Here is a 27,193-nt window from a genome sequence, read left to right as displayed (position 1 = left end):
GTATACTCCCTCTATAGAGACCGTCTCCTTGTCTCCCAGCCTTAGATGTCAGGGTGAGTCCCTTAACCCACTTGGAGAACAAGCATTTAGGTCATCTGAGGTTAGGCAATGACACATTTGAGAGAGAGAGAGAGAGAGAGAGAGAGAGATTCCTACCGGTCTTTCATTTCTTGAGTGACAGTTTATAGTTTCCTCCGTTCCATGTAACACCAATAAATGAAGCTTTATGGCTTTAAATTTATTATTTGAGATCTTCAATGAAATTTGATCATAGTTTCTATAATCTAAAATCTCTTTCAACTTTTTAATGTTCATGCATCCAGGTGCATTGGATCTAGGAAATCTTATCTATGAACCCCCAAGGGATGGTCAGACTGTATGGGAGATAGGGACTCCTGATCGAACGGCAAAAGAGTTCTTCATCCCTGAACCAAAGCCACAGTACATAAATAAGCTCTTCGTTAATCATCCTGAAAGGTGGCACGCCGTTAAGTAGTCTCCTCAAGCCTATTTAACAGTACCACACCCAATGTTGCATTTTCAATTAAATACATGAATACATTTTCGTTTTCTTTTTGACAAGGTATTCAAATTATATTTGTTTAAGGCAAGTGTCTTTTATTTAGGTACCGACAATATGGACTATGGTTACAATACTCTGAGAACTATCCTAATGGTGATCTTACCTACACGATTGGCAAGAGTGACCCATCAAGTGACTGGTTTTTTGCCCATGTATGCAGGTATGACCTCTCTCTCTCTCTCTCTCTCTCTCTCTCTCTCTCTCTCTCTCGGTGCCCTCACATCTCCCTTCCTGCAAACCTGCACTTTTTTTCAACTTTTTTTAGAATAGTTTCTCTCTCTCTCTCTCTCTCTCTCTCTCTCTCTCTCTCTCTCTCGGTTTTTTTATCCAGACATTGTATCAGATCCACCATGATGTAACTTTTGGTCTCATAGGTCATTATGGCCTTTTGAAGACGTTAATATAACATTTCATTTCATTTCTATAACATTTCATTTCATTTCATTTCTCTCTCTCTCTCTCTATTCCAGATAGTGACATATTGGCAAAGGCTATGGGGGCTTCCACTAGATAGATACCCCCGGATAGCCTTGGAGTCCTCGAGACAACTGACACTTGAGGGAGATACAGAGTGCTGGTATGCACAGGTAGGCACTTGGTTTGGCATGCATGGTATGCAAATGAAGGCACTCCCCCCGTTCCAGTTCAGCATAGAGGCCCCATCATTTGCTATCAGCTGCACAGAGCGGAACAGGGTTATCAAGAAGGACATTGTCAGATTGGATACTCAGAGGACATGGAGTTCATTGAGGACATGGAATTCACCTAGTCTTCCACTGGGGACAAAGATGGCCTTCTATAGAGATCATCTCCTATGCCTGACAAAGGATGGTTTCATCATCCGCCCACGCTTCATGGACACACACCTATCTTTTGGGGTGAGATGTGCGATTGGCAAGATCCGCACCTCGTCCCACCAGCTGAGAGTGGAGACTGCCGGATATGGGCCCAGGGCGGCTGCACCAAAGGACAGGATATGCCAGCTCTGTTACACAGAGATTGAGACAGAGGATCATTACATATGCCGATGCCCTATATACTATGAGATTCGGGGGAGGTTCCACTGCCTCTTCCCAGTTGGGTTTGGACCACTTTCCAAGATCATGGACTTCTCGGATCAGAGATGCTTGGGACTTTTTCTTCTAGAGCTCCGTAGACACAAGCAGTGCTTAGTGAGATCTAGATCAGTTGTACTTGCTCGAGGACTAGCACAGAGAGCTCCCACTAACTTCTTCCATACCAGCACTCCGAGCGCCAATCCACCCATCATACCCGGCCACATTCTAGTGCAGAAGCTTGGCCGAGAGGTGTGACACTCGATAGAGCCACTGAGTTATGTAGAGCTCAACGCCCCAGACCCTACGGCCCTCTCCCATGGCCACGCCACCACAAGAGGATCCGGGCCATCATCTCTCATCATCGCAGGACCTTCTCGGCAGCTCACTTTTACCACCTTGAGCACCATGTCACAACGGCCCATGAGGGATGTATTAGGGTGATATGAGAGCTCTCTGCTCATGTACCTAGATCAGATTTTATAGTTCTAGATTTTTGTTATCTTTCTTTATTACTGTTTTGTACCCAAGATGATGTACCTCATGGATATGATGTAACCTTGTGGTGTAATAGGTTATTTTGGCCTTTTGAAGACATTAATACTCGCTCCGGCTCAGTTTTACCACCTTGAGCACCATGTCATAGCGGCCCAAGAGGGATGTATTAGGGTGATATGAGAGCTCTCTACTCATGTTTCTAGATCAGATTTTTTAGTTCTAGATTTTGGTTATTTTTCTTTATTACTGTTTTGTACCCAAGATGACGTACCTCATGGATATGATGTAACCTTTTGGTGTTATAGGTCATTTTGGCCTTTTGAAGACGTCTCTCTCTCTCTCTCTCTTTATGTCGAGTATGCCATGGGGAGCCAGAGACAGAGCTACATTATATATGCCATTGTACTACATACTATGAGATACGTGGTCGTTTCCACTGTTTATTCAGAGAGGGTTTTCGACCACTTTCCAGAGTCATGGGGTACCAAGACCAAAGGTGTTAGGGATTGTTCTTGCTTGAGCTGCGGAGATATAGAGATAGCCTGCTTAGGCGCACAGAGAGCCAAACTCAGAGGCACATTACAGACTTCTTTAGTCCAGCCATCACTGCCCCAGATGGACCACAGCAGCAGCAGTAGGACATGGATATCGCCCACACCAGCGGTACACTGATTGATCGTGCGATTGAGCTTGGGTGGTCCAGACGCCCACGACTACGGAGGAGGGCATCCCAGCATAGACGGAGGTTGCAGCGGCGGATTCGGATTATTCTTGCGAGACATGCGGGACACCCAGTCAGGGTGCTGACCACAGAGGATATTGAGATCCGCCAGCGTCCGATGCGGCACATATTATGAGATGGAGGCACCTCCATAGTGTACCCCCCGTCCCACATGATATTGTATCCCCTCACTGTACTCCACTCACCTCCATAGCGTATCCCCCCCCTCACTATATTCACACCCTGTAAGGGTTTTTGTTTACCTTCCAGTTCCAGTTTCATTTTCTAGATGCCAGTAGTATCATCTTTATTTTTCATTTTCTGGTTTTTTATCCAGACATTGTATCAGATCCACCATGACGTAACTTTTTGGTCTCATAGGTGATTATGGCCTTTTGAAGACGTTAATATAACATTTCATTTCATTTCATTTCTCTCTCTCTCTCTCTCTCTCTCTCTCTCTCTCTCTTTCTCTTAATACAACTCTCAGATGCTTACCTTTGTTGCTGGAGTTTTCCTCCCAGATGTTATCCATTAGGAGCTCCTAGTACCGTACTTTTCCTCATAGTTGTTTCAGTTTCAGTTAGTTGTTTAGTTGTTTTTAGCTTTTCTTACACAGACATTGTATCAGATCCACCAATTGTTGTAACCTTTTTGGTCTCATAGGTCATTTTGGCCTTTTGAAGACGTTAATATATCATTTCCTTTCTCTCTCTCTCTCCGTTAATACAACTCTCCGCAAGGAGATACAGGGAAAGAACAACAGGATTGAAAAACTGACAGCCCAAGTGAACCACCAGGAGGAGGTGAATCAGATGTTGAAAGAGATCCAGCTGCAACAAACAGGAATGTCAGAAGCTGCCCCAATGATAGGGGAACTCCGGGCAAAAATGGAAGCCCTAAAGGCTACGGTCAAGGACCATACATTGGAGGAAGGGGAACTGAATATTCAGGAGGGTTTAAGGACTGACTTGGAGCAGTTGAAAGCTGCAAGTGATAAGCTGCGGGAATAACTGCAAACCTCTAAGAAAGATTGGGTGGAGGTGGTGAAGAAGCACAAACCCCCGCAGAGCATCATACATGAGACTCTCGAGGAGGAGAAACGCAGGAAGGATAGGGCCCTCCATGTGCGAGTACGGCGACTACAGGCGGGGGCTTCCCCAAAGGAGGATGCCATGACACTTTGCTAGATGCTAGGAGTGGACGGGATCGCCCCCCCCTTTGCAAATACATGGAGGGCAGGAAAGGATATGACACGAGAGTGACCCCTGATCATTAGATTCCCTGATGCCACTAGCAGACAGGCCGAGCCATGATGTACCTAGACAGAGGACCCTGACAGATTTCTTTGGCACCAGCACCAGCAACCCAGCCCACACACCTCCTGATACCTCCTCCATTGGGCCATCAGGGCACCGACCACGCTCCTAGGGAGTCACCACTGATAGAACAGTTATTTTATGTCGTGCTCATCGGCCACGCCCACCAGGATCCCGACCACGGCATCCTCACCATTGCCAGATGAGAGCCATTATCGCTCGGCATCGGAGGCGCCTACCTCGCTTCTACGACCTCTCCATTCTGACCTCTCCATTCTAGACAGCCCCATGGCGGAGATACTTGATCTAAGGAGAGGGCGACACTTCAACTGATCAGCATACATGGATCTACCTAATATACATTTTTCAGTATTTTCCAGTATTTTCTACTCAGTATCATCTCCGAGTCTTACTGTTCTGTTCTTATAACTGTAGGACAATCAGCTTATTGTACTTTTTTAGTCTCATTTAGTTGTTCTCTTTGATAAGACACCAACTTCAAATGTACTCTGAGTTTTGTTCTCATAGGCCACTATGGCCTCTTAGAGACGTTAATATTTCATTTTATTTCATTTCATTTCTCTCTCTCTCTCTCTCTCTCTCTGGCTTTTTGACAGGAACCTCGAACGAAACTTTGGCTTTTTGACACTCTAGTGACATCAGCTATGCTTTATGGAGTGCAGATATGGCGACCTTCAGTGGGCCATCACAGCGCAGGCGGGTGGAGAGGTATGGAGAGGCCTTTGGTATCTATGATTGCTAGGATTATTAGAGCCAAGGCCGTGGTACCTCATGAGATTATTCGAGCAGAGCTGGCGGCTGCCCCTCTGGTGATTGAGGCTCTTACGAGATCAGTCTCCTACATACATGGCTTGTGGGATCTCCCCCGAGACAGATATGCACGCCTCGCCCTGGAGTCCTCCCGACAGTTAGCTTTACAGGGAGACACGGCTTGTTGGTATGGACAGATGACATCTTGGTTCCAGGCACATGGTTTTAGCATGGACAGATTGCCTCCCTTCCAGTATTCTCTGGAGGCACCCTCTCTCACTCTCACACGGACAGAGATTACCAGACTCATCCGTCAGGATTTAGTTCAGCTGGACATTAGGAGGACATGGATACAGCCGACTGAGGAGCTGGGCACGAAGATGGCTTTCTACAGAGAGCATTTTCTTCAGCTCACAGCAGATGGTTTTGTGATCAGACCCAGTTACATGGATGTACACTTGTCTCATGCAGTACGATGCGCTATTGGTCAGATTCGCACATCCTCACACCAGCTTGAGATTGAGATTGGCCGATATAGAGGTATACCAGCTGAGGCCAAGATATGCCGAGTATGCCATGGGGAGCCAGAGACAGAGCTGCATTATATATGCCATTGTACTGCATACTATGAGATACGTGGTCGTTTCCACTGTTTATTCAAAGAGGGTTTTGGACCACTTTCCAGAGTCATGGGGTACCAGGACCAGAGGTGTTTGGGATTGTTCTTGCTGGAGCTGCGGAGACATAGAGATAGCCTGCTTAGGCGCATAGAGAGCCAGACTCATAGGCACATTACAGATTTCTTTAGTCCAGCCATCACTGCGCCAGATGGACCACAGCAGCAGCAGCAGGACATGGATACCGCCCACACCAGGGGTACACTGATTGATCGTGCGACTGAGCTTGGGTGGTTCAGACGCCCACGACTACGGAGGAGGGCATCCCAGCATAGACGGAGGTTGCAGCGGCAGATTCGGATTATTCTTGCGAGGCATGCCGGACACCCAGTCAGGGTGTTGACCACAGAGGATATTGAGGAGATCCGCCAGTGTCCGATGCGGCACATATTATGAGATGGAGGCACCTCCATAGTGTACCCCTCCGTCCCACATGATATTGTATCCCCTCACTATATTCCACTCACCTCCATAGCGTACCCTCCCCTCACTATATTCCAGTTCCAGTTTCATTTTCTAGGTGCCAGTAGTATCATCTTTATTTTTCATTTTCTGGGTTTTTTTTTTTAAATCCAGACATTGTATCAGATCCACCATGATGTAACTTTTGGTCTCATAGGTCATTATGGCCTTTTGAAGACGTTAATATAACATTTCATTTCATTTCTCTCTCTCTCTCTCTCTCTCCGATTGGGTCTTTAGTAGACACGGCATGGGAGACGTCCAGTCAGAGTACTCACCATGGAGGACATTGAGGATATCCGCCATGGACCGATGAGAGACATCTTTGGATAGTGATGTGTATGATGCTTACCTTTGTTGCTGGAGTTTTCCTCCCACATGTTATCCATTAGGAGCTCCTGGTACCGTACTTTTCCTCATAGTTGTTTCAGTTTCAGTTAGTTGTTTAGTTGTTTTTAGCTTTCCTTACACAGACATTGTATCAGATCCACCAATTGTTGTAACCTTTTTGGTCTCATAGGTCATTTTGGCCTTTTGAAGACGTTAATATATCATTTCATTTCATTTTCATTTCTCTCTCTCTCTCTCTCTCTCTCTCTCCAGTCAGAGTACTCACCATGGAGGACATTGAGGATATCCGCCATCGACCGATGAGAGACATCTTTGGATAGTGATGTGTATGATGCTTACCTTTGTTGCTGGAGTTTTCCTCCCAGATGTTATCCATTAAGAGCTCCTAGTACTGTACTTTTTACTCATAGTTGTTTCAGTTTCAGTTAGTTGTTTAGTTGTTTTAGCTTTTCTTACACAGACATTGTATCAGATCCAGATCCACCAATTGTTGTAACCTTTTTGGTCTCATAGGTCATTTTGGCCTTCTGAAGACGTTAATATTTCATTTCATTTCTCCTGAGGACACCTGCGCACCTCTGTCTTTGCGCCTCTGCCTGCTCTTTGCGGCGCCTCTATCTGCACGCCTCTGCCTATGCACACCTTTGTTTGCTCTGCCCATGATATAGCCTGCCCGTCTCTGCATGCGCTGCCCACCTGCACACCTCTATCTTTGCGCCTATGCCTGCTCTGCGCATAGGCAGTCCCTGTCTACCTCTGCCGGCCTCTCTACTCTGCTCTGCTCAGTCGCTTGTCTCCCTCCCTTTTCGCACCCACCCTTGCTTAGGCCCCCAAGGCAGCAACTAGGGTAAAACATGTCTCAATCCTAGGAGGGAGAACAGGATGGTGAGACAGCCTCACACACCCCCACGAAGGCACCAAATGCCTACCGTAGAAGACTGAGGGAAGGGATCATGTCCCCTAGCTCACGAAGGCTTGCGAAGATGGCCCGACGAGATGAGGTCCTTTATTAGGAGATATAGCTGCACATAAGGACGAGATATAGCTGCACATAAGGACAGAGACACCATGTTACAGGAGCTTGAAAAGGAATGGACCGAGCAAATGCATGTCCAAAGGAAAGTGATATACAAAACACAGAAGGAAGAGATATATGCCCAGTTGAAGGGAGAAATGCAAGCCCAAGTACGGGTTGAGATGGAATTAGCCCAAGCCTTGATGCACACAGAAATGAAAAAAGAGATGTAGAAATGGAAGGATGACATGCTCCGGGAGATTGGCACAACAGTTGCATCGTACGAAGGCACTTTGAAGACATGTATGGCTGACCGCGAAAAAGACATCACAGAAATGCAAAACACTTTGGAAGCATGTAAGGCAAAAGTGGCTGCAGGTGAGAAGGAAATGCATTCATGGGCTGAAATTGCCAGTGCCACAAAGAAACAAATTGAGGAAGTCAACCCATGGATTGAAGTAGTAAAAAAGCAGAAGGATAAACCAGTCAATAAAGTAGAGGTGATGAATGCTACATTGGAAGAGGAAGCCAAGAGACGGGCACGTGCCTTACATGTACGCGTAGTTGGGTGGGAAGATAAGGGAAATCCCCAAGAGGATGCAAAAGCTCTTGCAAGAAAAAATGGAGCCACTGATGTACCCATTACCCGAGCATGGCGAGTAGGCAGAGATGAAACCAGGGCGAAGATATTGATGATGAGGTTTGGTGACTTGGAGAAGAAGATATTGATGATGAGGTTTGGTGACTTGGAGAAGAAGAAGGCCTTCCTCTCCAAAGGATGGCCTTTAAGGGGGAAAAGATTTATTTGGATGAGAACCTTACACCGGCATAGATAGCACATTGAAAGGAACACATGCCGTGTGTGCTTGAGGCAAGGAAAGAGGGGAACTGGGCGGTATAGAGAGATGGCCGAGTCATCATTACGGAGAGGAGGCCCGCTTGACGGTTCGCGGCATATGAGACCTTGCGATTCACAGTGTGGAATTGCAACGGAGCCCTTAGAACAGATGCATGATACTTTGAGACACAGTGATATTGCTATGTATATGGAGACCCATCAGTGCGCAAACAAGAGGCTTCCTAACGTGTAGGGTTATAGATGGGAATCAGTGCTCCGCCCTCAGCCACGCACAGTGGGAGGTACCATAGGATCTGGTGGAGTGGCAATACTTTTCAGGGAGGAGCTTTGTCACAAAATACATGTGGTACATAGAGATGCAAATGCGAGGTACATGTAGGTCCGAATATGCAGAGAGGGGCTCCGCGAGCTATATGTGGCGGTATCCTACTTTCCCCCCAACCCACTCTAGGTTTGCACCATCAGGAGAGTCGCCCTATACGCCACTATATGATGATATCATGAGGTTTGCCAGCATGGGAGACATATTACTATTGGGAGACTTTAATGCACGTACAGGCATAGAGCAAACAGAGCTGTATGATACGCATGAGGCTATGTACAGGGCGATCACGGCAGAGGATATAGGGTTGCAAAGATCGGAGATCAGCACAGGATGAGGGGGAGATTACAGATTATGGTATGCATTTTCTCACACTCGGGAGTGCACATTGGTTGGTCATATACAATGGCCTATCGAGATGGCAAGGATCAGATGCTCTCACACACTGGAAATCTAAAGGGGGAGCGAGCACAGTGGACTACTTGATGGGATCTCCTTCATTGATACCTGATGTGCGGGGTTTCACCATTTCCAGTCGGCCCATTGGCATAGCAGCCGATCATGCATACTTGAGTTTCACACTAGTAGGTAGATCCCCGAGAGATGGGCCAGCCACTCATCTACCTAGGTACCCGAACTATTAGTTTACACGTGAGACAGTTGGGGTTTACCGAGATGCAGTACCTGATGGCTTGTTTGCTTTTGACCCGCATAGCCCTCTGGACGAGATCACAAGAGGATTGGCAGGTGTACTACATGCATCCGCCTCATATGTGTTTCCCTGCACTATGATCCCTTCCACCCCCCTGCAGCACTGCCCCACAGAACAGTTGGTATGATGATGAGTGTCGTGAGACACGAGAACAACTACAACGTGAGATTGCCATTGGGACTCACACGCATAGACAGGCCAGGAAGAAACGAGCCTACCTGGCTAAGCTAGAGGAGGAGATCTACCAACTCTTCCTAGGGAAGGACAGCAAGAGGGCATGGAAGATGTTTCAGGAGAGACAGCCTAGTACTCCGACTACTGCACCTGAGGCATGGCATACTTATGCTAGAGAGCTATATGATGCACCAAGACAGCCCCCCACCCCCCCCCCCTCCACTGGCCGGCTAGTAGCACCTTTTTTACTATGCGGATGGTGCTAGATGCGATAGACAGGTTACAGAATGGAAAGGCACAGTATCATGATGGGCTAGTTGTAGAGCACTTCTCATATGTGCGCGACACTTTGGCTCCGCTCATCGTACATGTGTTTAATCGTGCCATTTGTGAGGGTTTCCTGATCATTGTACCACTCTTTAAGAGTGGGGACCCCATGGTACCAGGCAATTATAGGACGATCATGATCGGTCATTACTTGGCCAAACTATATGGCTCTATATTGGAGTCGGAGCTGACCCACTGGGCAGAGGCATGGTCATCGAGCACATGGATATTGGAGTCGGAGATGACCCACTGGGCCGGCTTCAGGAGAGGATTTACTACCTTGGATCACATACTGACACTTCGGGCACTTATTGAAGAGTGCAAGGCACAGAAAAGAAGGATATACTGCTGCTTTGTGGACTTCCACAAAGCCTTCGATACCGTACCACGTGCCAGGCTTATGCACAGATTGCATGACATTGAGGTACCCGAGGATATGTAGTGGGGGATATATGCTTTGTATGAGTCTATGACAGGCAGAGTCCAAGCTCCAAGCGGACTATACGATATGGTGACCAGCATGATAGGGGTGAAGCAGGGATGCCCGCTATCGCCCACCCTTTGTGGACTGTACATTGATGTGGTCTCTGATTATGTAGACAGATTGGGAGGCCTAGGGGCATGCCTGGCAGGGGTGTTGATACCAATCTTGTTATATGCTGATGATATTGTTCTAATCTCAGACTCTCCAGAGGGATTACAGAGACACCTGGATGCATTACACGCTTTCTGTGCAGATAGAGATCTGACTGTGAACCTTGGGAAAACCAAGGTTATGGTGTTTAAGAGCACACAGGCATGGGTGACGAGATTAGAGCCTCAGTTCACTTTCCGAGGGGAGCCGGTTGAGTACGTCAGGTCATATGTCTACTTGGGAGTTACTTTCACAGGACCGCATTTCTCCCCGAAGGAGGCAGCAGTAGCTAGATTAGCTCGAGGGCATGCAGCCTTCGGGGCACTTGAGAGGCAGTGTGCACACATACAGTTTCAGGAGCCGCGCACCAAATTGTGGCTATTTGATACGCTTGTCACACCGACCCGTGTACGGAGCTCCAATTTGGGGACCCAGTATACATCACAGATCTCAGAGAGGGACGGATGAGGGATGGAGGCACATGGAGAGACCACTGATTATGATGATTCCCCGCATGATTCGGAGCAAATCATCAGTACCACATGAGATTGTTCGGGCTGAGCTGGGTGCCGCACCAGTAGTAATCGAGGCCCTATTCCAGGTAGTTACCTTTTTACAGCGGCTATGGGAGCTCCCTCAGCGGAGGTACTCCCGATTGGCATTGACCTCATCCATATAGTTGGCAAAGGATGGAGGTACTCATTGCTGGTACGCTTAGATGAGATCATGGTTTGACCTACATGGTTTGCGGATAGAGGCACTACCACCCTTTCAGTATAGTTTGGATTGTCCATTTTTGGATCTCACCCTCTCAAAGCAAAGCCGCGTGATCAGGATGGATATCATCAAAGTGGACACAGAGAGGACATGGACTAGCCCCCTTGAGCCCTTAGGCACGAAAATGGCTCATTACAAGAGCCATTTTCTACACCTCTCACCATGTGATTTTATCACCCGCCTGGCGTACATGGATGTACATCTATCACATGGGATACGTTGTGCCACTGGACCTCATCACACCAGTTGCGGATTGAGGCAGGGCGATATGTGCATCAGATCTTGGATGACCGCATTTGTCAGCTATGCTACCAGGAGGCAGACATAGAGGAGCACTACATTTGCCGATGTACAGTCTATTATGAGATCCGAGGGAGATATCACTGCCTCTTCCGAGAGGGTTTTGGGCCGTTACGCAGGGTCATGGAGTTTGAGGATCAGAGATGCTTGGGATTGGTTTTCTAATATCATTATGCTCATTCTAAAAGCAGTTGACCCCATGGATCCCGGTAACTACAGGACTATTACGATTGGTCACACATTGGCCAAGATTTTTTTTTTTCCATGAAAAGATCCTTTCATTAGTTATAAAAAGAAAAAAGCCCAATGGGCTACAAACCCTCTCTTGCTCATAAGAAGACAGAGCAGAGATCCAATCAAGGCAGCTAGGGAGACTCTCCCTAGGTGCAGAAAAGTACAAATAACTGAGAGGCTATATCATACAATAGGAGGGGGGAAAATCCAAACAGGTGGCCTGTAGTGCCAGCGGGGGGTACCCGCGTGTAGAGTATAGAAAGGGCCGCTGCGCCAAGTGGTGTGGAAGGCTTGGCGTCGCAAGATCGCTCGATCCGAGTCGCCCCGGATGCGGTCATACTGGCCTCGCAGGGTGTGAATCAACTCCTGCCAGATAGCCCGAACAGTCTCTGCTAGTGGCTCCAGTCTCCCCTCAAAGGCCTTGAAACAACGGGCTCTCCAGGTGAACCATATGGTGAGGCTGCTGAGGAGCTCCCATCGTAAATCCCTCTCCTGTGTCTAGCTGGCTGTCGAGGAATCCGGTGAAGGAACAAGGCGAGGCTGGCCCCCAATGAATCTGATGGCCTGGCTGTCCTGCTCCGTCTCGTATCCCAGAGCTAGCCCTAACGAAGTCAACCAAGTAGCGGCTCCCCATGTATACATTCCCTCTGGAGAGAGGGGGGCCAAAATGCGCAAAATCCTCAGCCAAATCTGTTGCGCCTGTGGACAGTCCCATAGGCAATGTCGCTGTGTCTCCAATGGGTGGCCGCATCAGACGCAGGCTGGCGGAAGGCCACTGTAGACAAGCCAGGTGCCAACTGCAGAGCCCCTGTGGGCAACCAGCCACCACTGGAAAGCCGAGATCTTGCGTGCCTATCTGCTAGCCCATAGCCTCTGGTCCAAAAATCCTCCAAGAACTCCTGTGAGAGTCCCTGTAGCCACCAATGCTCCGATGCAGCTGGAGAGACCGTCCTCCTCGCAGTCAAAATATGCCTCCCCAACCGAGCAGTGTATTGGAAAAAGGTGATCTTTGTGGCCTCGGGGGACACATAAGGATCATGCCACTCGTACTCGCCAAGGTCCCACTGGAGCCGGGCCAAGGGACGCGCAGCATATGCCCATATGCACCAATCAGGGTCCACACCTGCAGGGTCTGGATTAATATGCCACTTCCGAGAAGCGGCGGCCACTACCCGTATCCTCTGAAAGATGCACTCTGCAACCAAAGGTGACTCCACCTCCACTCTCTAAAGTGTGCCCTCATCCTGTATCTCAATAGTACAGGCATCTACCATCCTCAGTGCAAGCTCTGACAGCAATCAGGATCTCCAACTGTGTAAAGGCTCCCATCCACCGTGGGGCTGCTGGCTCAAAAGGCGTGAACCACTCCTCAGTGAGAGCCTCCTGAATGTCATCCCTCATAATCAGCCCCCCTCTGAAGTGACTCAGCCTCTCTGCCTGGATCTCCTCCGGGAGACTGCAAAAGGCCTGCCAATCTCCAAAAGTGCGTGCTGGGCCTGCCGCCAATGGTCCCCAGGCTAGACGAGGCCGAGAACCCAGCATATGACCCTGCTTTGTGCGTACCGCGGGGCTCCAGATGAGCGGCTATCTGGCCCGCTCCTCATCACAAGTGGGAGGTCTGTGAGAAAGCCCCGGTCTCAGCAACTCCCAAGCTCGCAGGATACAGGGGAGGATGGCCTCTCCCCTGTTTTTTTCATTACTTTTTGGATGAGATTGGGACTGAGATCACATTGGCACAGGTTCTATGCCTTCTTCTCTCATTGAGGGGCTTATCTATTTTATCCCTAAAAGTGGGAACACATGTTCTATGCCTTCTTCTCTCACTGAGGAGCTTATCTATCTTATCCCTAAAAGTAGTGATAAGACATTGATTGGCCAGTGGAGACCTATCACCTTACTTGGGACTGCATATAAGATTCTTGCTAAGGCAGTGAACATTAGATTGCAGCCAATTTTGCATTATGTCATTCATGATACTCAGAATGGATTCTTACAGGGAAGGAGCATCTTTGATAACATTTGGGAGACTCTGGAATGGGCCAAAGGAAGTAATCAGTCCTTAGCCATTCTGCTTTTGGATTTTGAGAAGGCCTATGATAGAGTGGATTGGGGTGCTCTTAGCCATATCGGTTTCTCTCAAAGATGGATCAAGGGAGTTTCATGCATGTATCGTGATGCCCACAGTAGTGTGCTCGCTTGTGGTGATAAAGGAGAGCGGTTTCACATCTCTCGCTCAGTACGACAGGGTTGCCCTTTAGCCCCATTATTATATATCATAGTTGCAGAGGCCATGAGCATCTTCCTCGGCTCCATTGCTGGTATTTCTGAATTGAGGTTGCCTCTTCTTAGTCAAGAGGAGCTTGTTGACTTTGAGTTAGCTGATGACACAGCCACGTTCTTGGAGGCCTCACACATATGCTTATGTTTCTTCCGGGTAGCACTGGAAGAGTTTTGTTTGGCAGCAGGGGCACTCGTTAATTGGCACAAATCTGTTGGTTTTTGGATTAGTGACTCACCGAGAGTTTCTTGGGGTGCAGAGCTTGGGTATATTTGGATCAGTAGAGGATGCACTGCTAGGTATTCGGGATGTCAAGTTGGGGTTGATATTTCTCTTGTAGAGCAGTTTTCTCCGGTACTTACCTTCTTCATTGAAGCTCCAAGAGACTAGATTTAGCCTCCAGAGCTTTGGTGGCTAATCAGGTATTGCTTGCCTCGGCTTGGTTTATTCCCTCTTGTTGGTGTTTCTCTTGTGCCTGCATTGGTCAATTGCGGAGATTGATCCACAATTTTATTTGGTCGGGTTTGGATGACACCACAGACACTCGTGCTAGGGTAGCTTGGCTCACAGTTATTCAGCCCAGACGAGAGGGGGGGTGAATATTATTGATCCGGATGTTCAACGCAGGGCGTTGCTCTGCAAACTTGTGGTCAAAGGTTTCATGCACTGAGCCTTGGAAGGATTTTTTCTTGTTTGAGATTTCCGGATGTACACTCGTGTTGGGAGAGATTTGCTGCCCAGCACACAGTTTTTGTTCACAGAGGCTGATATCAGGGCACTATCTTTCCCTCTTATTGCAGCCATTGTCAGAGCATGGAGCATGAGACCATTTTTGCGACAAAGGCTTCCTAGGTCTTTGGATGAGGTTGACCGACAACCTATTATGTGGAGCAAGTTCATCAGGGATGAGGTTGGTCAAGATGGGAGAGATGTGCATACACAGTTCTTGCTTGGAAGACCTTTAAGAGTCTTCCGGTGGATGTGCATACACAGTTCAAGATGCAATGGTCAAGATCAAATTGATGCATCTATTCTGCATGATTGGCTCTCTAGAACCTTTCATGGAGACTATCATCCGAGTTGGCTGGGCATCTTTTCGAGGATAGGCATCTGTGTAGGTCATTGCTCTCCCAGGCCAGGAGGCTACAGATTGCATCATCTATTCTATCATACTTGGAGGGAAATTGAGATGTAGCACGGAGGGGATCATCCCAGATACTAGGCTTAGTTTAGTGACGATTGTTGGTCGTTCGGGGAAGCATTGGTTCATTGATCCTTCTCCTTAGATAGTGACTCATGTCTCTTGGTGTTTGTGGCTATATGGTGGCAATCCTATCAGATATCTTCAGTGGGATCCAGGAGAGTGGGAGTATATTGATGCCTTTGATCCATTGAAAAGCCTTCCCTTTTTCAGTTTCACGGTCCAGAATGCTAGGCCTCTCCTCACTCGACAGATGTATAGGACCCCTACTCTCAGGCCTCATTGGGAGAGTTATGATATCTCTCTAGTGATATATTGGCATAGGCTTTGGCATTCATACAGAAGGAGCCAGATCTCTCATTTCTTTTGGTTATTTTTACCTGGTGGTCTTCCCACCAATCAGTGGAGATCGGTTTTCGGTGTAGCACCTATTTGCCCGAGATGTGCGGTAGATTCTGAGACTGTACAGCATTGTTTATGGAGATGTAGCACTGCACAGTATATTTGGGGTTCTATAGCCCAACTTATGGGCAAATTGAGTGGCCATGCCATGCATGTGACTTGGGGGCAGTTACTTGGCTTTCCCAGTCTGGTCTGCAGCTTTTCTACGAGGGCAGTGGTACAAACTCTACTAGGATTGGGCAGTGATGGGTAAAGATTAAGCCAGACAAAGCCCAATCCTATTCAATGATGCAAGGATTCTATAAAGTCATCCCCCATGGGTAAAGATTAAGCCAGACAAAGCCCAATCCTAATCAATGATCAATCTTTACCCATGGGGGATGACTTTAACATGCTAAGACTCACCTTAGGATAAACTGCGAGGGGCCCCTTCCTCTCTTGCAAAGGGAGCCATGTGTGGCTTGTGGGGAGGGTTCACTCACCAATGACAAGATGGGGCATCGAAGATGAGAACAAAACCATAGCTTACTTGTATTCAAAGAGTCATTTGGTCCTGCATGCCAACCACATGGAAGTGGAGATACTGTTGTAAATTATATGTTCTAGTCCCATGATTTGGTACCCCCGTCCACCTGCACTTACATCGAACGATTTGTAAATAGGTGTGGCCCTTAGATCTTAATAATTAAAGTCGATTAAAACCTACAATATTGTGAGGTAGAATGGATGCACAATTTGATACACATGGATGCTGTGGTTTCTGTGCTCAATAGAGTGCTCAGGGACAAAAGATGGTCTGGTCCCTTGTCAAGGTATTCTTTTATCATCAAACTTTGACGATACAACTGTTTGTGGAGGTGTGGCACTTACGAGCTGCCTTCCCAACATTCACTTGTGTTTTGAATGCATCAAGCACGAGTAGGGATGTGATTTTGACACTGATCAATCATGCAAACCTTGTCCCAACCTCATGTGGAAGAGTGTCCATGGTTGCCAGAATGTGAATCCAGTCCACGGAGTCGGAAGGCTTTGGAGGGGCTTATATTCTTGGTCCTCATCTTCACCATCCAACATCACAGTTTGCAGTGGAACCCATTTGCTCTGTTTGATTCTTAGACTGGAGATTGTGCCTCCACCCTTGCAGACAGTATCCCCTAGCAGTACGTCTCCTTCTCACTCCACCCAAGTGCCTCAGGTATTTATGTTCTCAGTGGTGGAATTTCTGGCCCTGACCTATGCCGAGAGGATTTCCACCCTTGGAAAGGGAATTGAGGTATCCACTACCAGAGTGGGTAGGCAGTCACACACTTCATCTTCTTGTATGTTAAAATCACCACCCACAATCCAAGAGTCAGCCTTTGGCACCCAGCTAAGCAACTGTTTCCAAAACAGAACACTAGAGAAGCTTTCTAGACTTAACTGCACAGTCTGCACTGCTCTTTCGAAGACATGCCTGAAAAACATTTCAGTCAACTCTTTCGAAGACATGCCTAAAAAACATTTCAGTCAACTCTTTCGAAGACATGCCTAAAAAACATTTCAGTCAATTAGAACATGCATGCTTATTATACATGGGGTCAGTACCTGGCGATAAGAAGATTTGGATATACACATGCAAGCCCCTTGTCGCTTGGTACTAGCACCAAAAAAAGAGGGGTCAATACCAAGCGTTAGAGGGCTCACGTGGAATTCATGAGCCCATCACCGTTTGGTACTGACCCCTAAATTTAAAGAGACTTAAAGGGATCATTAAGTTTTATTTTTTTTTTTAAGATAAAGCCTTTATATATATTAAATAAAAAACATACAAGCGGCATATTTTGCATTTTAGTTGTATTTTGTAAGCTGAAATAGTCTATCTTCCAGGCCTGAAAATTTAAGGCCTGCCCTAAGCTTCAACTTGAAGGCCTATAAACTTACTTGGCCTTCATGTTTACACATTTGCAACCCACTACTACTCTCTAAAATTTGATTTCAATTGAAACCTTAGGGAGGGAGGGAGGGAGGGAGGGAGGGAGAGATGGGCATACCTGCAGAAAATATTGAAAGCTTTGGCGATGGCGTTGGCGATGCAAGAGGGACAATGGGTGCCCCAAGATCCCCAGTTTTTTTTTTTTTTTTTTTTTTGGGGGGGGGGGGGGGGGGCACCATGTTCGGGAAGCGCTGAAAGGAGTAGTGCCTGGCAGAGAGCACAGGATCAGGCTAGCAGAGGGAGTGGGGCTGTGCTATAGGATGGAGAGGCCGGGTTGGGAAAAAGACGGGGTGCTTAGAAATAAACTTTTGTCGGACATGAACAGGGGAAAGTCCAAAAGATCTAAAATTCAAAATGATTGCAATCAACTCACAATGGAAAATAGAGGCCCAAAGGTACAAGGTTCCATACTATTAAAATGTTGGCACTTGGAGCACATTAGACCTGGGTCTCCCTTGTAGGTCTATTTTTTATAGCAAGAAGAGTGGAGATAATCTCAGAGCAACCGATACGTAGACATCAAGCACATCTGCGCTTCATTTGTTACCTGTGTACATCGTGGATTTTCTCAAGTTTTAAGCATCTTCACTTTTTAAACTTTAAGTGGCCACTTATATCCCTTACTGAGGTACTTCTTTGATGTCTCATAAATAAATAATTATAAATATGCTCTGGGTTTACCTATCCCACTCTCAAAAGCACTAAATTGTGCTCCATGTGTTTTTGTTTTAGAATCAAAGATGATGGGACTTTGCAACCCACCACCTGGCAGATCATCTTCCAGCTGGATAAAGTTCTCAAAGTGGGAGTTTACAAATTTCGCATCGCTTTGGCTTCAGCAAGTGTTGCTGATATCCAAGTACCCTTTCTTTCACTCTTTCCATCATCCAATCTTGAAAGACATGTTTTCTTTTAGTTTCGAGAAGTTCAAAAAAGGCAGTGGAAGGTATGTGAGTGCATCCTTTATAGTAATTTCTGCCAATGAGAATCATCCTGTAGAAAATGTTGCTTGTTATTTACCTCCAATTCCAATATCATGCACAATTAGGTCATTAAAACTATAGTGTAGGCCAGGCTGGTTTTGATTGCCAGCTTGTTTCAACCCTAGCTTTCTAGAGACTTCTCAAAGCAGATGTTCATGCTACCTCATTTGTTTCTGCTTAAAGTTCTATTGTCTAGCTTATTATTTCACTTTTTGTTTGTGCTCACAGTAAGTGAAGGTCTATATGTAGAGAAAAAACTTGTGTTTGTTCTCACAAAAGTGAAGGTGGGTGGATATGTAGAGAAAAAACTTTCAGCAATCAATTTGCAAAAACATAAAAATTTACAATTGAAGACCAACTTTGGGAGGGAGATTACATAGGAGGGTGTGCAGGAAAAGCCACACTGTAGGTCTGTAGCACCATGTTATCCCATCCACCCTACTAGACAAGAAAGCTGCCATGCAATCTTGACTTAGTCGAACCTTTTCTTTTTTCCAAAATCGAAGATTTCCTACGGGGCACCAACAAAGACTTTGTATGTGTAGAACCAAAATTTCCTGTCCAACGTATAAAAGTATATCTGCATGCTGCTAGTTTTAACATTCATGCCTTGGGCTTGTGCCTAAGGTATCTACAAGCTCCCAAACCTATCCATGCTCCTGGGGTGGATAACATTTTCTGCCAAAAAAAAGAACGAAAGAGAAACACCACTGATGTGTTAAGGGAAAGGGATAGCAAGCATGGGGACAGTAGTGGAACAGATGCTCAGTTCATCAGCAAGTGGAGATCAGAAGTGGAAGGTGTTCAGACCAAAAATATCAAAGCCAGTGTCGAAGTCAGAAGTATAAGTTCAAAGTCAGTAGTTAAGGGAGGAAGGATGACTGAGTGTCCACCTCGTCATCAAGTTTGGCAAGAGGCACTGCTTAGTAGTGTTGATCCTTCATCATTATGTCTGTAATTAGGCTGCACCCACGATAGCTTAGGGATGCATCATCTCCTTAGGTCACAAGCACCATAGCCATGGCTTTAGGTACAATGTTTTTCAACACATTGGACAGATTTTGCAGGGAAAGAGAACTTATCGTCTCTTTCTGAAAAACCAAGGTTATGGTCTTCAACACATCTTATATGGTCACCACACGACTGTCTTTCTTATACAAAGTGGCCCCAATGGAGATTATGCAGAAGTACGTATACCTTGGAGTCCCTTGTGGGTACAAGTGGTGGTTGCTAACTAGGTTCTTCTAGCCCCCATGTGGTTCATTACTTCTTGTTGGTGGACCATCTCTAGGTCCTAAAGTCTAGCGCCTCATTCAAAAATTTCTTGGGCAGAAGCTGAGTCGGACCAAGGTGGCCTGGAGTGTTTTTGTGCGATCCCTCGAAAGGATTTCTTTTCAACCCGCATCTAGGCCCACACCCCTTCTTGTGGGGGCCCTTGTCCCCTAGGCACCAGGTGGATTTTCACAAATGCCCCGCTCCAGAAGCTTGGCACCTTCTTTGAGGACACGTTTGCAGCCAGCCTTTTCCACACTTTGGGATACCCTCTGACCAGCCCTCATCTAGTCCCCCCCTTCCTTTGACAAGGAAATTCTTTGGCAGCCCCCTTGTGTGGAACAGGCTCATGGACCTCCCCATTGCCCATCCCTTGGGAGCCTAATCACAATCTCTTGGGGCATCTCATCTCAAGCCCAACACGATCCGTCATATCTTGGCTTTATTTCAGAGAGCTGCCACCCCCCATGCAGCATGAAAGACTGGCCAGCCTCAGGGGGGGCAGCCAACATTGACTCGGCCATCCTCGAGCATTGGTGCATGCCTTTAGCCTCACCGTCCCCTTGACTCGGGTTGCTACTTTCTCCCCTGGAAATCTTTGGCATCCAGGAGGGAAGCTGCCTCTTCGCATTTATGGCCGGCAATCAGGGCTGGTTACACTGTGGCCTCCGCTCAGGACTACCTGACCCCAATTTAGTGGGTGGGGCTAATACGTTTTCAGGATCGTAGATGGCACATCGACCCCTCCTCTCTCGAATCTATAGACAATCCTTCATTGCGTTTGTGGCTTTGGGAGAACTGCCCCTTGTCTTGGCTGCAATGGGACTCTCTATCCTTGTCTCTCTGCTGACTCTCTCTAGTTTTCCTTTCTTCTAGTATTCAGCCTGTTTGGGTGGCCACATCTAGATACAACGGATCGACGGCACGCCAACTGCAGCCTTCCATTGGCAGGCCCACAATATCCTCATTCCCTTCCTCACAGACTTACTCGTATTCCAGCTCAGTGCGGCTGTGAACTTTTGGCTTTCTCATAGCCACCAGGACTTCTAGCTATCCCTTGTCCTACATGTCAGTTCTGAATAACAGGAATTTGGGACAGCTTTCACCCAGGAGGCTCATAGGAGCCTCGCGATGGCACACGGCTAGCCATAAGAAGCCATCCTGCCACGTGTGACCAGTGTAGAGTCCCCAAGAAAACACATCATTACCTTTGGGATTGCAACATGGAGGGTTTACCTCCAAACCCAGCACCCACCGAACCATTATCTCAAGTACCGTTGCCTACAGAGCAAGCTGCCTTAGCATTTGGAGCTTGGTCCTCTTTCACACCGGAGGGGACTCTGGCTTTGTTTGGAACTACCACCCAATCCCCCCCCCCCCCCCCCTTCCTCCTCCAAAGTGGCGCGCATGCTCAGAGGACCATGCAAGATGAATCACGATCAATTGAAAAGCTTTGTTCTATCATGATGCATGATTGGTATTCAAAAAACATCCGAGACTAGTTAGTACACTCACCATTGCACGAAGAAGGATTTTGATGCCTATTGAAATTTCGGCCACATTTTATTTAAATAACGAAAGGCTTGAAAATTTTGCCTTCCAAATGTTTAAAACAAGCCCGAAAATTGCTGTTTGGGAATGTCTGTAGAAATTTGAGTGCCACAGGCTCTTTCCTTGATTTGAGGTGACCTGGTAAGGAGGTTGATTGCAAATATGATACGTATCATTCACTTGTTTTTCTTTGTTGGAGTGCATTGCAAGCCCATACTTCCTTTTTAATTAAAGAAGGTTATTTCAAACAAGTGAAAAAAAACCACTGAAGGTCTGCCCTTCATTCTTTCCTTCCCGGTTCTCTTTAAAATCATGAAATATTTAGAATATCAAAATCACGAAAAGAAAAGGAATATCCGAAAAATTGCAGACTCTGCAGAAAATAGGTGATTGATTGAATAGGCTTTGATTGGTACATACCTGAGGTCATTTAACCTAGATAATTAAACACCTCAACTTCATGTGCTATGCCTTGCCCCATGTGTCTGTTCTTCCACAGAAGGTGTTCAAGTAACGTGATTCCAAATTGTCTTAACTGTGTTAATCAAACACTAATAAAATAATTTGGATTTTGCACGAGTCATTGGAGTTTAAGCACAAGATTTCCTCTTGTGTCGTATCTTGCAGGTGAGAGTAAATGACCCTACTGCTTCATCCCCTCTATTTGAAACAGTAGATTTTGGAAGGGATAATGCCATTGCAAGGCATGGAATCCATGGTCTATACCATCTATTCACTGTTGACATCAGCCCTGAATTACTCCAGGAAGGAGAAAACATTATATATCTCACACAAGCAAATACAAAGAGTTGCCTTGTTGGGATCATGTATGATTATTTGCGTTTAGAAGAACCAAAAATTGAAGTGTGAGAGCTGCAAAAATAACACACTCAAGCCAATGAGGTGATAGCTTAAGTGGTGAAGGTGTTTGCCTAGGACCAAGAGGACTTGGATCAAAACCCCCCTTGGTGCTTCCTCGCCGGCATCGCTTTACAGGTGGATAAATAAGTGCCTACGGACAGTGAAATTTGGTAACTATGGGAGGATCTTGGGCCAAAGGCTAGTTGAAAAATAATAATAATAATAATAATGCCTATTGGCGATGAAATTTGGTAACTATGGGAGGATCTTGGGCCAAAGGCCAGTTGAAAAAATAATAAAAACACACTCAAATGGTCTCTTATTGTTTACTGAACCGATGGATAATTTTCATTGCTCTGGCATGCTCTGGCATTATCTACCCAGATTTGTTGATGAATCTGCTTCTTTTGCTTTTGCTAATTAATCGATTAAAAAGGTAACTCGAGCCTGAGTAGATACCGCGCTCAGTCTACCATCTCTTGGTATTTTGGCTTTGCATTAGCATGCTAAATCTTTGGTGACATCAACGCATTACAGCCCTAAAGCTCTAAGCCTATGTTTGCTTCCTTTGGTTGCAGTTGCGTCGTTTCTTTCCGCCACTATCTTGTCGCCCATAGAAGATACCCCCCCAACCCCCAATGTTTCAATCAAGTAACTTCCCGTAAGGGATATGTGCCCTTCTCTACGTTGCCATAAAAGCATCAGTTCTCTTCATGTCGCCTGGTATGGTACATGTTGATGTAGCGATGCACATAAGGTGTTGGAATTTGGGTCGGCATTTTGGTTTGGTGAGTAGCACTCTCGTACTAACTTGGAGTGAGGCAGAAGTTTTAAACATTTGAAATTTGAGAGTGGCAATTTGTCCTCCATGGTTTGCACTTAGGGAAGGAAGGTTTTTCCAAAATATGGCACCAAAATGTTTTTTTTTTTGCATTTTAATTAAATATATTATGTGAGATTTTCAAGAGTAAGAGTGTTTTTTTAAGGTTTTATTTTAGTATGTAATGATTAATGCTTGAAAAAGCCAATGAAATGGTGACCCCGATATCCTCTCTATTTAAGGCAATAAAATGATGACTCCTTTTATTATTTCCATTTGCATACATTCACCCATATGCTTTCCATTTGCATGCATTCACCCAATCCTTTCTATTTTAGGTCCGCAATTCTCTATAAAAAGCCTCAAAGGGCTCACTCAACGAGAAGAGAGAGAGAGAGAGAGAGGAGGAGGAGAGGGAAGGGGTGGGAGAAACTCATCTTCTAAGGTTGTATTAATTAAATGCCACCCGTGGCATTTAATTAATACATATCAAGTAATGTGTTTGAATATATATATATGATCATGTGTATGGTCAAACGTAAAAGGATAAAGGTGATGTAGTTGCATTAATGTGAGTGACGTGTAAAGTGCTAGCCATGCATTATATGGTGTCACATGCATTGATTGCAATAGCTGGTAGATTTCTATGAGTCAAATCAATTGAATTGATGTGATGTGATTTTTTTGTGCCCGTTTGATCTTGTGGTGTTCAAAGTACAAAGCGCAAGCTTACGTATAAAGGACGTGCTAGGCTCAACTAAGATTGAAACCTTAGAAGATGGTGTGGAAATGGAAGGACACTTCAACAAAAGTAAGTTGATGAAGAAGTCTTGCACAAGCCATTGAATAATTATTGGCGTGTTACATTAGGTTCATTGTTGTAACCCAAATAGCAAGAGGTTGAATGGTTCAGCCAAGAAGAAAAGGTTAAATGAGTTCATTCCATTTTACCAACCACCTAGATGTATAAGTACAAAGCTTTGATGATATTTATAACCTACTCTGGTATTATATTTATAACCTACTCCCATCACAAAGTTGCATTGGTCGCATAATAATAATTGGAGAAGCATTGTCGGGGATATAAATATAATGTGGTCTCAAATAGGCCACCAAAATATTGTTTTGCATTTCATTAAACATATTCTGTGAGTTTTTCAAGAATAAGAGTTTTTTCCTAAGGTTTCATTTTAGTATATAATGATTAATACTTCAAAAAGTCAAAAAAAATAATGATCTTCTTCCTTGCCTTCTTTATTTGCATGCATTATGTAATGATCAACACTTAAAAAAGTCAAAGAAATGATGCCTTCCTTGTCCTTTCTATTTGCATGCATTCACCCATGTTCTTTTTATTTTTAGTCTCACAATTTTCTATAAAAAGCCGCAAGGGCTCATTCTCTACGAGTAAATATCACTTTTAATTAATAGATACTAAGAATAATGTACTAAGTATCTATTAATTAAATGCCGCATTTAATTAATAGGGGCATACAATGAGTGAAAAAAGATATTCAATTAATTAATGGAGGGGAACTTAGTTAAAAATTTTTAGATAACATTTTTAGCCTTAGTAAGGGTGGCGGTTGTGGGGTGGTTCGGCGGAAGCTTTTGTGATCTCTCGTCAAATGCATGGCCAGTCGAATGAGAGAGAGAGAGAAAGAGGCCCAGCCTTCGAAAGCAGGCTTCAACCAGTCCGCCAATCGCACCTCCGCCGATACCTATTCTGAAAGCGGGTATATCACTTAGGAGCTTCAATTCGTGCTGCATTCGTCATCTCGCTGTCGCTGGGTAATTTATTCGTTTTTTTTTAATTGATCTCGCTCTGTATTTTATTCGAGTTTTATGTTGCGGCAATGGTCTTTTAGTTAATTCACTCAAGACCAGAAGCACATTCACCTTTTCTTCGCTCCTACTCCTAGCTTGACCCTGTATTTGCTATGGCAGAGGAGCTCGAGAAGCAGGCCCACGCTGCCTTTTTGGACGAGGAGTTCGATTTGGCCGTGTACCTCTTCACGCAGGCCATCGCCGCCGAACCCAACAACGCCGCCTCCCTTCTGGTTAGCAGGGCGCAGGCGCATATCAAGCTTACGAATTTCACCGGTAGTTTATCTCAAGCTCCGTTTTTCCATGGTTTTTTTCTTGAGACCTATGGCAGGGTAAACCCTAGCGCTTTTCAATGCCTTGTACTGTTTTTTCCCGCTGTGAAATCATGTGTGTTCTTTAGATGCGAGATCGTGTAGCTGCCGTATGGATACTCTCTTGAGAAATGGGGATTAAACTTTCTCATCACCTTAGCGGGCAGATAATCTAACCTGAGACACAGCTTAGGAGAATCCTATCTTTCATGAATATAATTTTCTTAAAATTAGGCAATCAAATACATTAATGTTTCTTTCCACAATTGTATTATCACTAATTTGACTATATGTATTCTGAATTATTAACCTATTTTTTCTTTTTTATTATGTAGTGAAATGTCAAAAATGAAAAAAAGAGCAAGAGAATCAACGACTGGAAAATTTATAAATTCAACTAATGAAGGCCATGAAGTTTCAAGCATAGAACCTAAGAAAAATCGTGGAAGACCAAAGAAGTTATCTAATGAAGATGCAATGTTAGATCAATCCAATGTCAACTTGAAAGTGCTTGAGCTAAGTGTGACAATATCATTAGGTGGTAGTGACATTGATGAAGCATTACTAAATAATCTTCATGATTTTATCACTAAGGAATGCCTTGCTGGTAGTTGCTCATTGGAAAGAGGAGGCACAGTTTTCCATTTACATTATCAAATGGTCATTAGAATTCATGCAAAGTCAATAATTGCAGTTAATAAGCTCATAAAAAAGTATCTTGGTTGGGATAAGAATAATCCCATTGGTGGCATTGTAATATGTAGAGCATTAAGGCAGAAGAACATGCACACATTTCATGGTATGATAGGCTATTGTATAAAAGATATTGATAAGCCTCATTACAAAAATGTGTCGCATAATATTAGTGCTGAAGATATTTCAAAGGGAATAGAAATTTATGGTGCAGATGATTTGAAGAACAAAGTTTATCTTACTCCAACAAACATTTTTGATAGAGCATTGATGTTTTGGAAGTTCTATTTAAAGCATCCTTTAGGCAATAATTTCTGCACCACCATTCATAAAATGATCAAGACAGGAAAGTACTACCCGTCTTCTAATTGGATAACACCATATCAAGGAAGAGGAATGGAGCTTCAAAAAGTTGATGCTTTATGGAGGACAATGGTATACCCATCCAACACAACAATGAAAGATATCTTTGATATTTTTATTAATAAACAAAATTTTGATGCTTCACATCCAAGATTAGATTTGGTTTATGAACAGATGGAAAAGAAATGAGAATGAAGTTGACGATTTGAGGTATGCCTTTAATGAAGATGAAATAGTAGAGAATTCTTGTAAGACAAATAAGCAAACAATTGAAATAATGGAGGAAGAGCAAACACATAGACCGGGTAAAGAAATTGAAAAAGATAAAGACATTCCAATTGATATCGAAGTTGATGATAGTGACAATGAGGAGAACATCCACAAGCTAGAATATATTCCTTTATTATAGAAAAAAATATTGGTATTGTAATCACTTGAAATATCAATAAATAATATTTTTATTATGTTTTTCTCAAATGTGAATCCATAGGAATTTTTATCTTGAAAAATAAAAAATATCTATGGTTTTCTTTTTGTCGTCCTCTTTTTGAATCGAGAGTTATATTTTTTTCTGAATAGGAGAGTGAATAGGAATAGGAGAGTGAATAGATACTAAGAATAATTTGAGTGAATAGATGGTAAGAAGACCTCACATTTAGTTATTCCCTAAATATATCCTAAGCTTCTTAATGATGCTTGCGAAAATTGTTCAGCCCGCGCACCGCCCCCCCTCCGCCCCCCAATGCGCACGTGCGCCTGCACATTTTGCCTCGTTGCCCTGCCCCCTCCTCTCTCTATGCACTTTTCCTCCTGCTCCTTTTGCCTGCCCGCCTTCTTCTTTGCCCTCGCCATTGTCTCCAGTGTGAAG

At 45.0% G+C, this 27,193-nt stretch overlaps 1 protein-coding gene across 3 annotated transcripts in view; it reads left to right on the top strand.

Moving 5' to 3' along the window:
• LOC147628123 (uncharacterized) overlaps nt 1-23,044 on the top strand; it is a 230,797-nt gene extending 207,753 nt beyond the window's left edge. The window contains exons 13-16 of one of the 3 annotated variants that reach the window (XM_086813146.1): nt 324-492; nt 627-743; nt 18,377-18,503; nt 22,890-23,044. In XM_086813146.1, the coding sequence (XP_086669272.1) occupies nt 324-492; nt 627-743; nt 18,377-18,503; nt 22,890-22,928 (452 nt within the window). In that variant the 3' untranslated portion in view covers nt 22,929-23,044. Of the gene's footprint in view, nt 1-323; nt 493-626; nt 744-18,376; nt 18,504-22,077; nt 22,706-22,889 lie in introns of those variants that run through there. The other 2 variants (XM_086813145.1, XM_086813144.1) reach the window with 2 other exon arrangements.
• Nucleotides 23,045-27,193: the final 4,149 nt, after the last annotated feature.

This window comes from Cibotium barometz, chromosome 19 (assembly GCF_041138505.1).
Source record: "Cibotium barometz isolate CiBa-2024 chromosome 19, ASM4113850v1, whole genome shotgun sequence".
Classification (NCBI taxonomy): Eukaryota; Viridiplantae; Streptophyta; class Polypodiopsida; order Cyatheales; family Cibotiaceae; genus Cibotium; species Cibotium barometz.
This window is presented reverse-complemented; position numbering and strand designations above follow the sequence as displayed.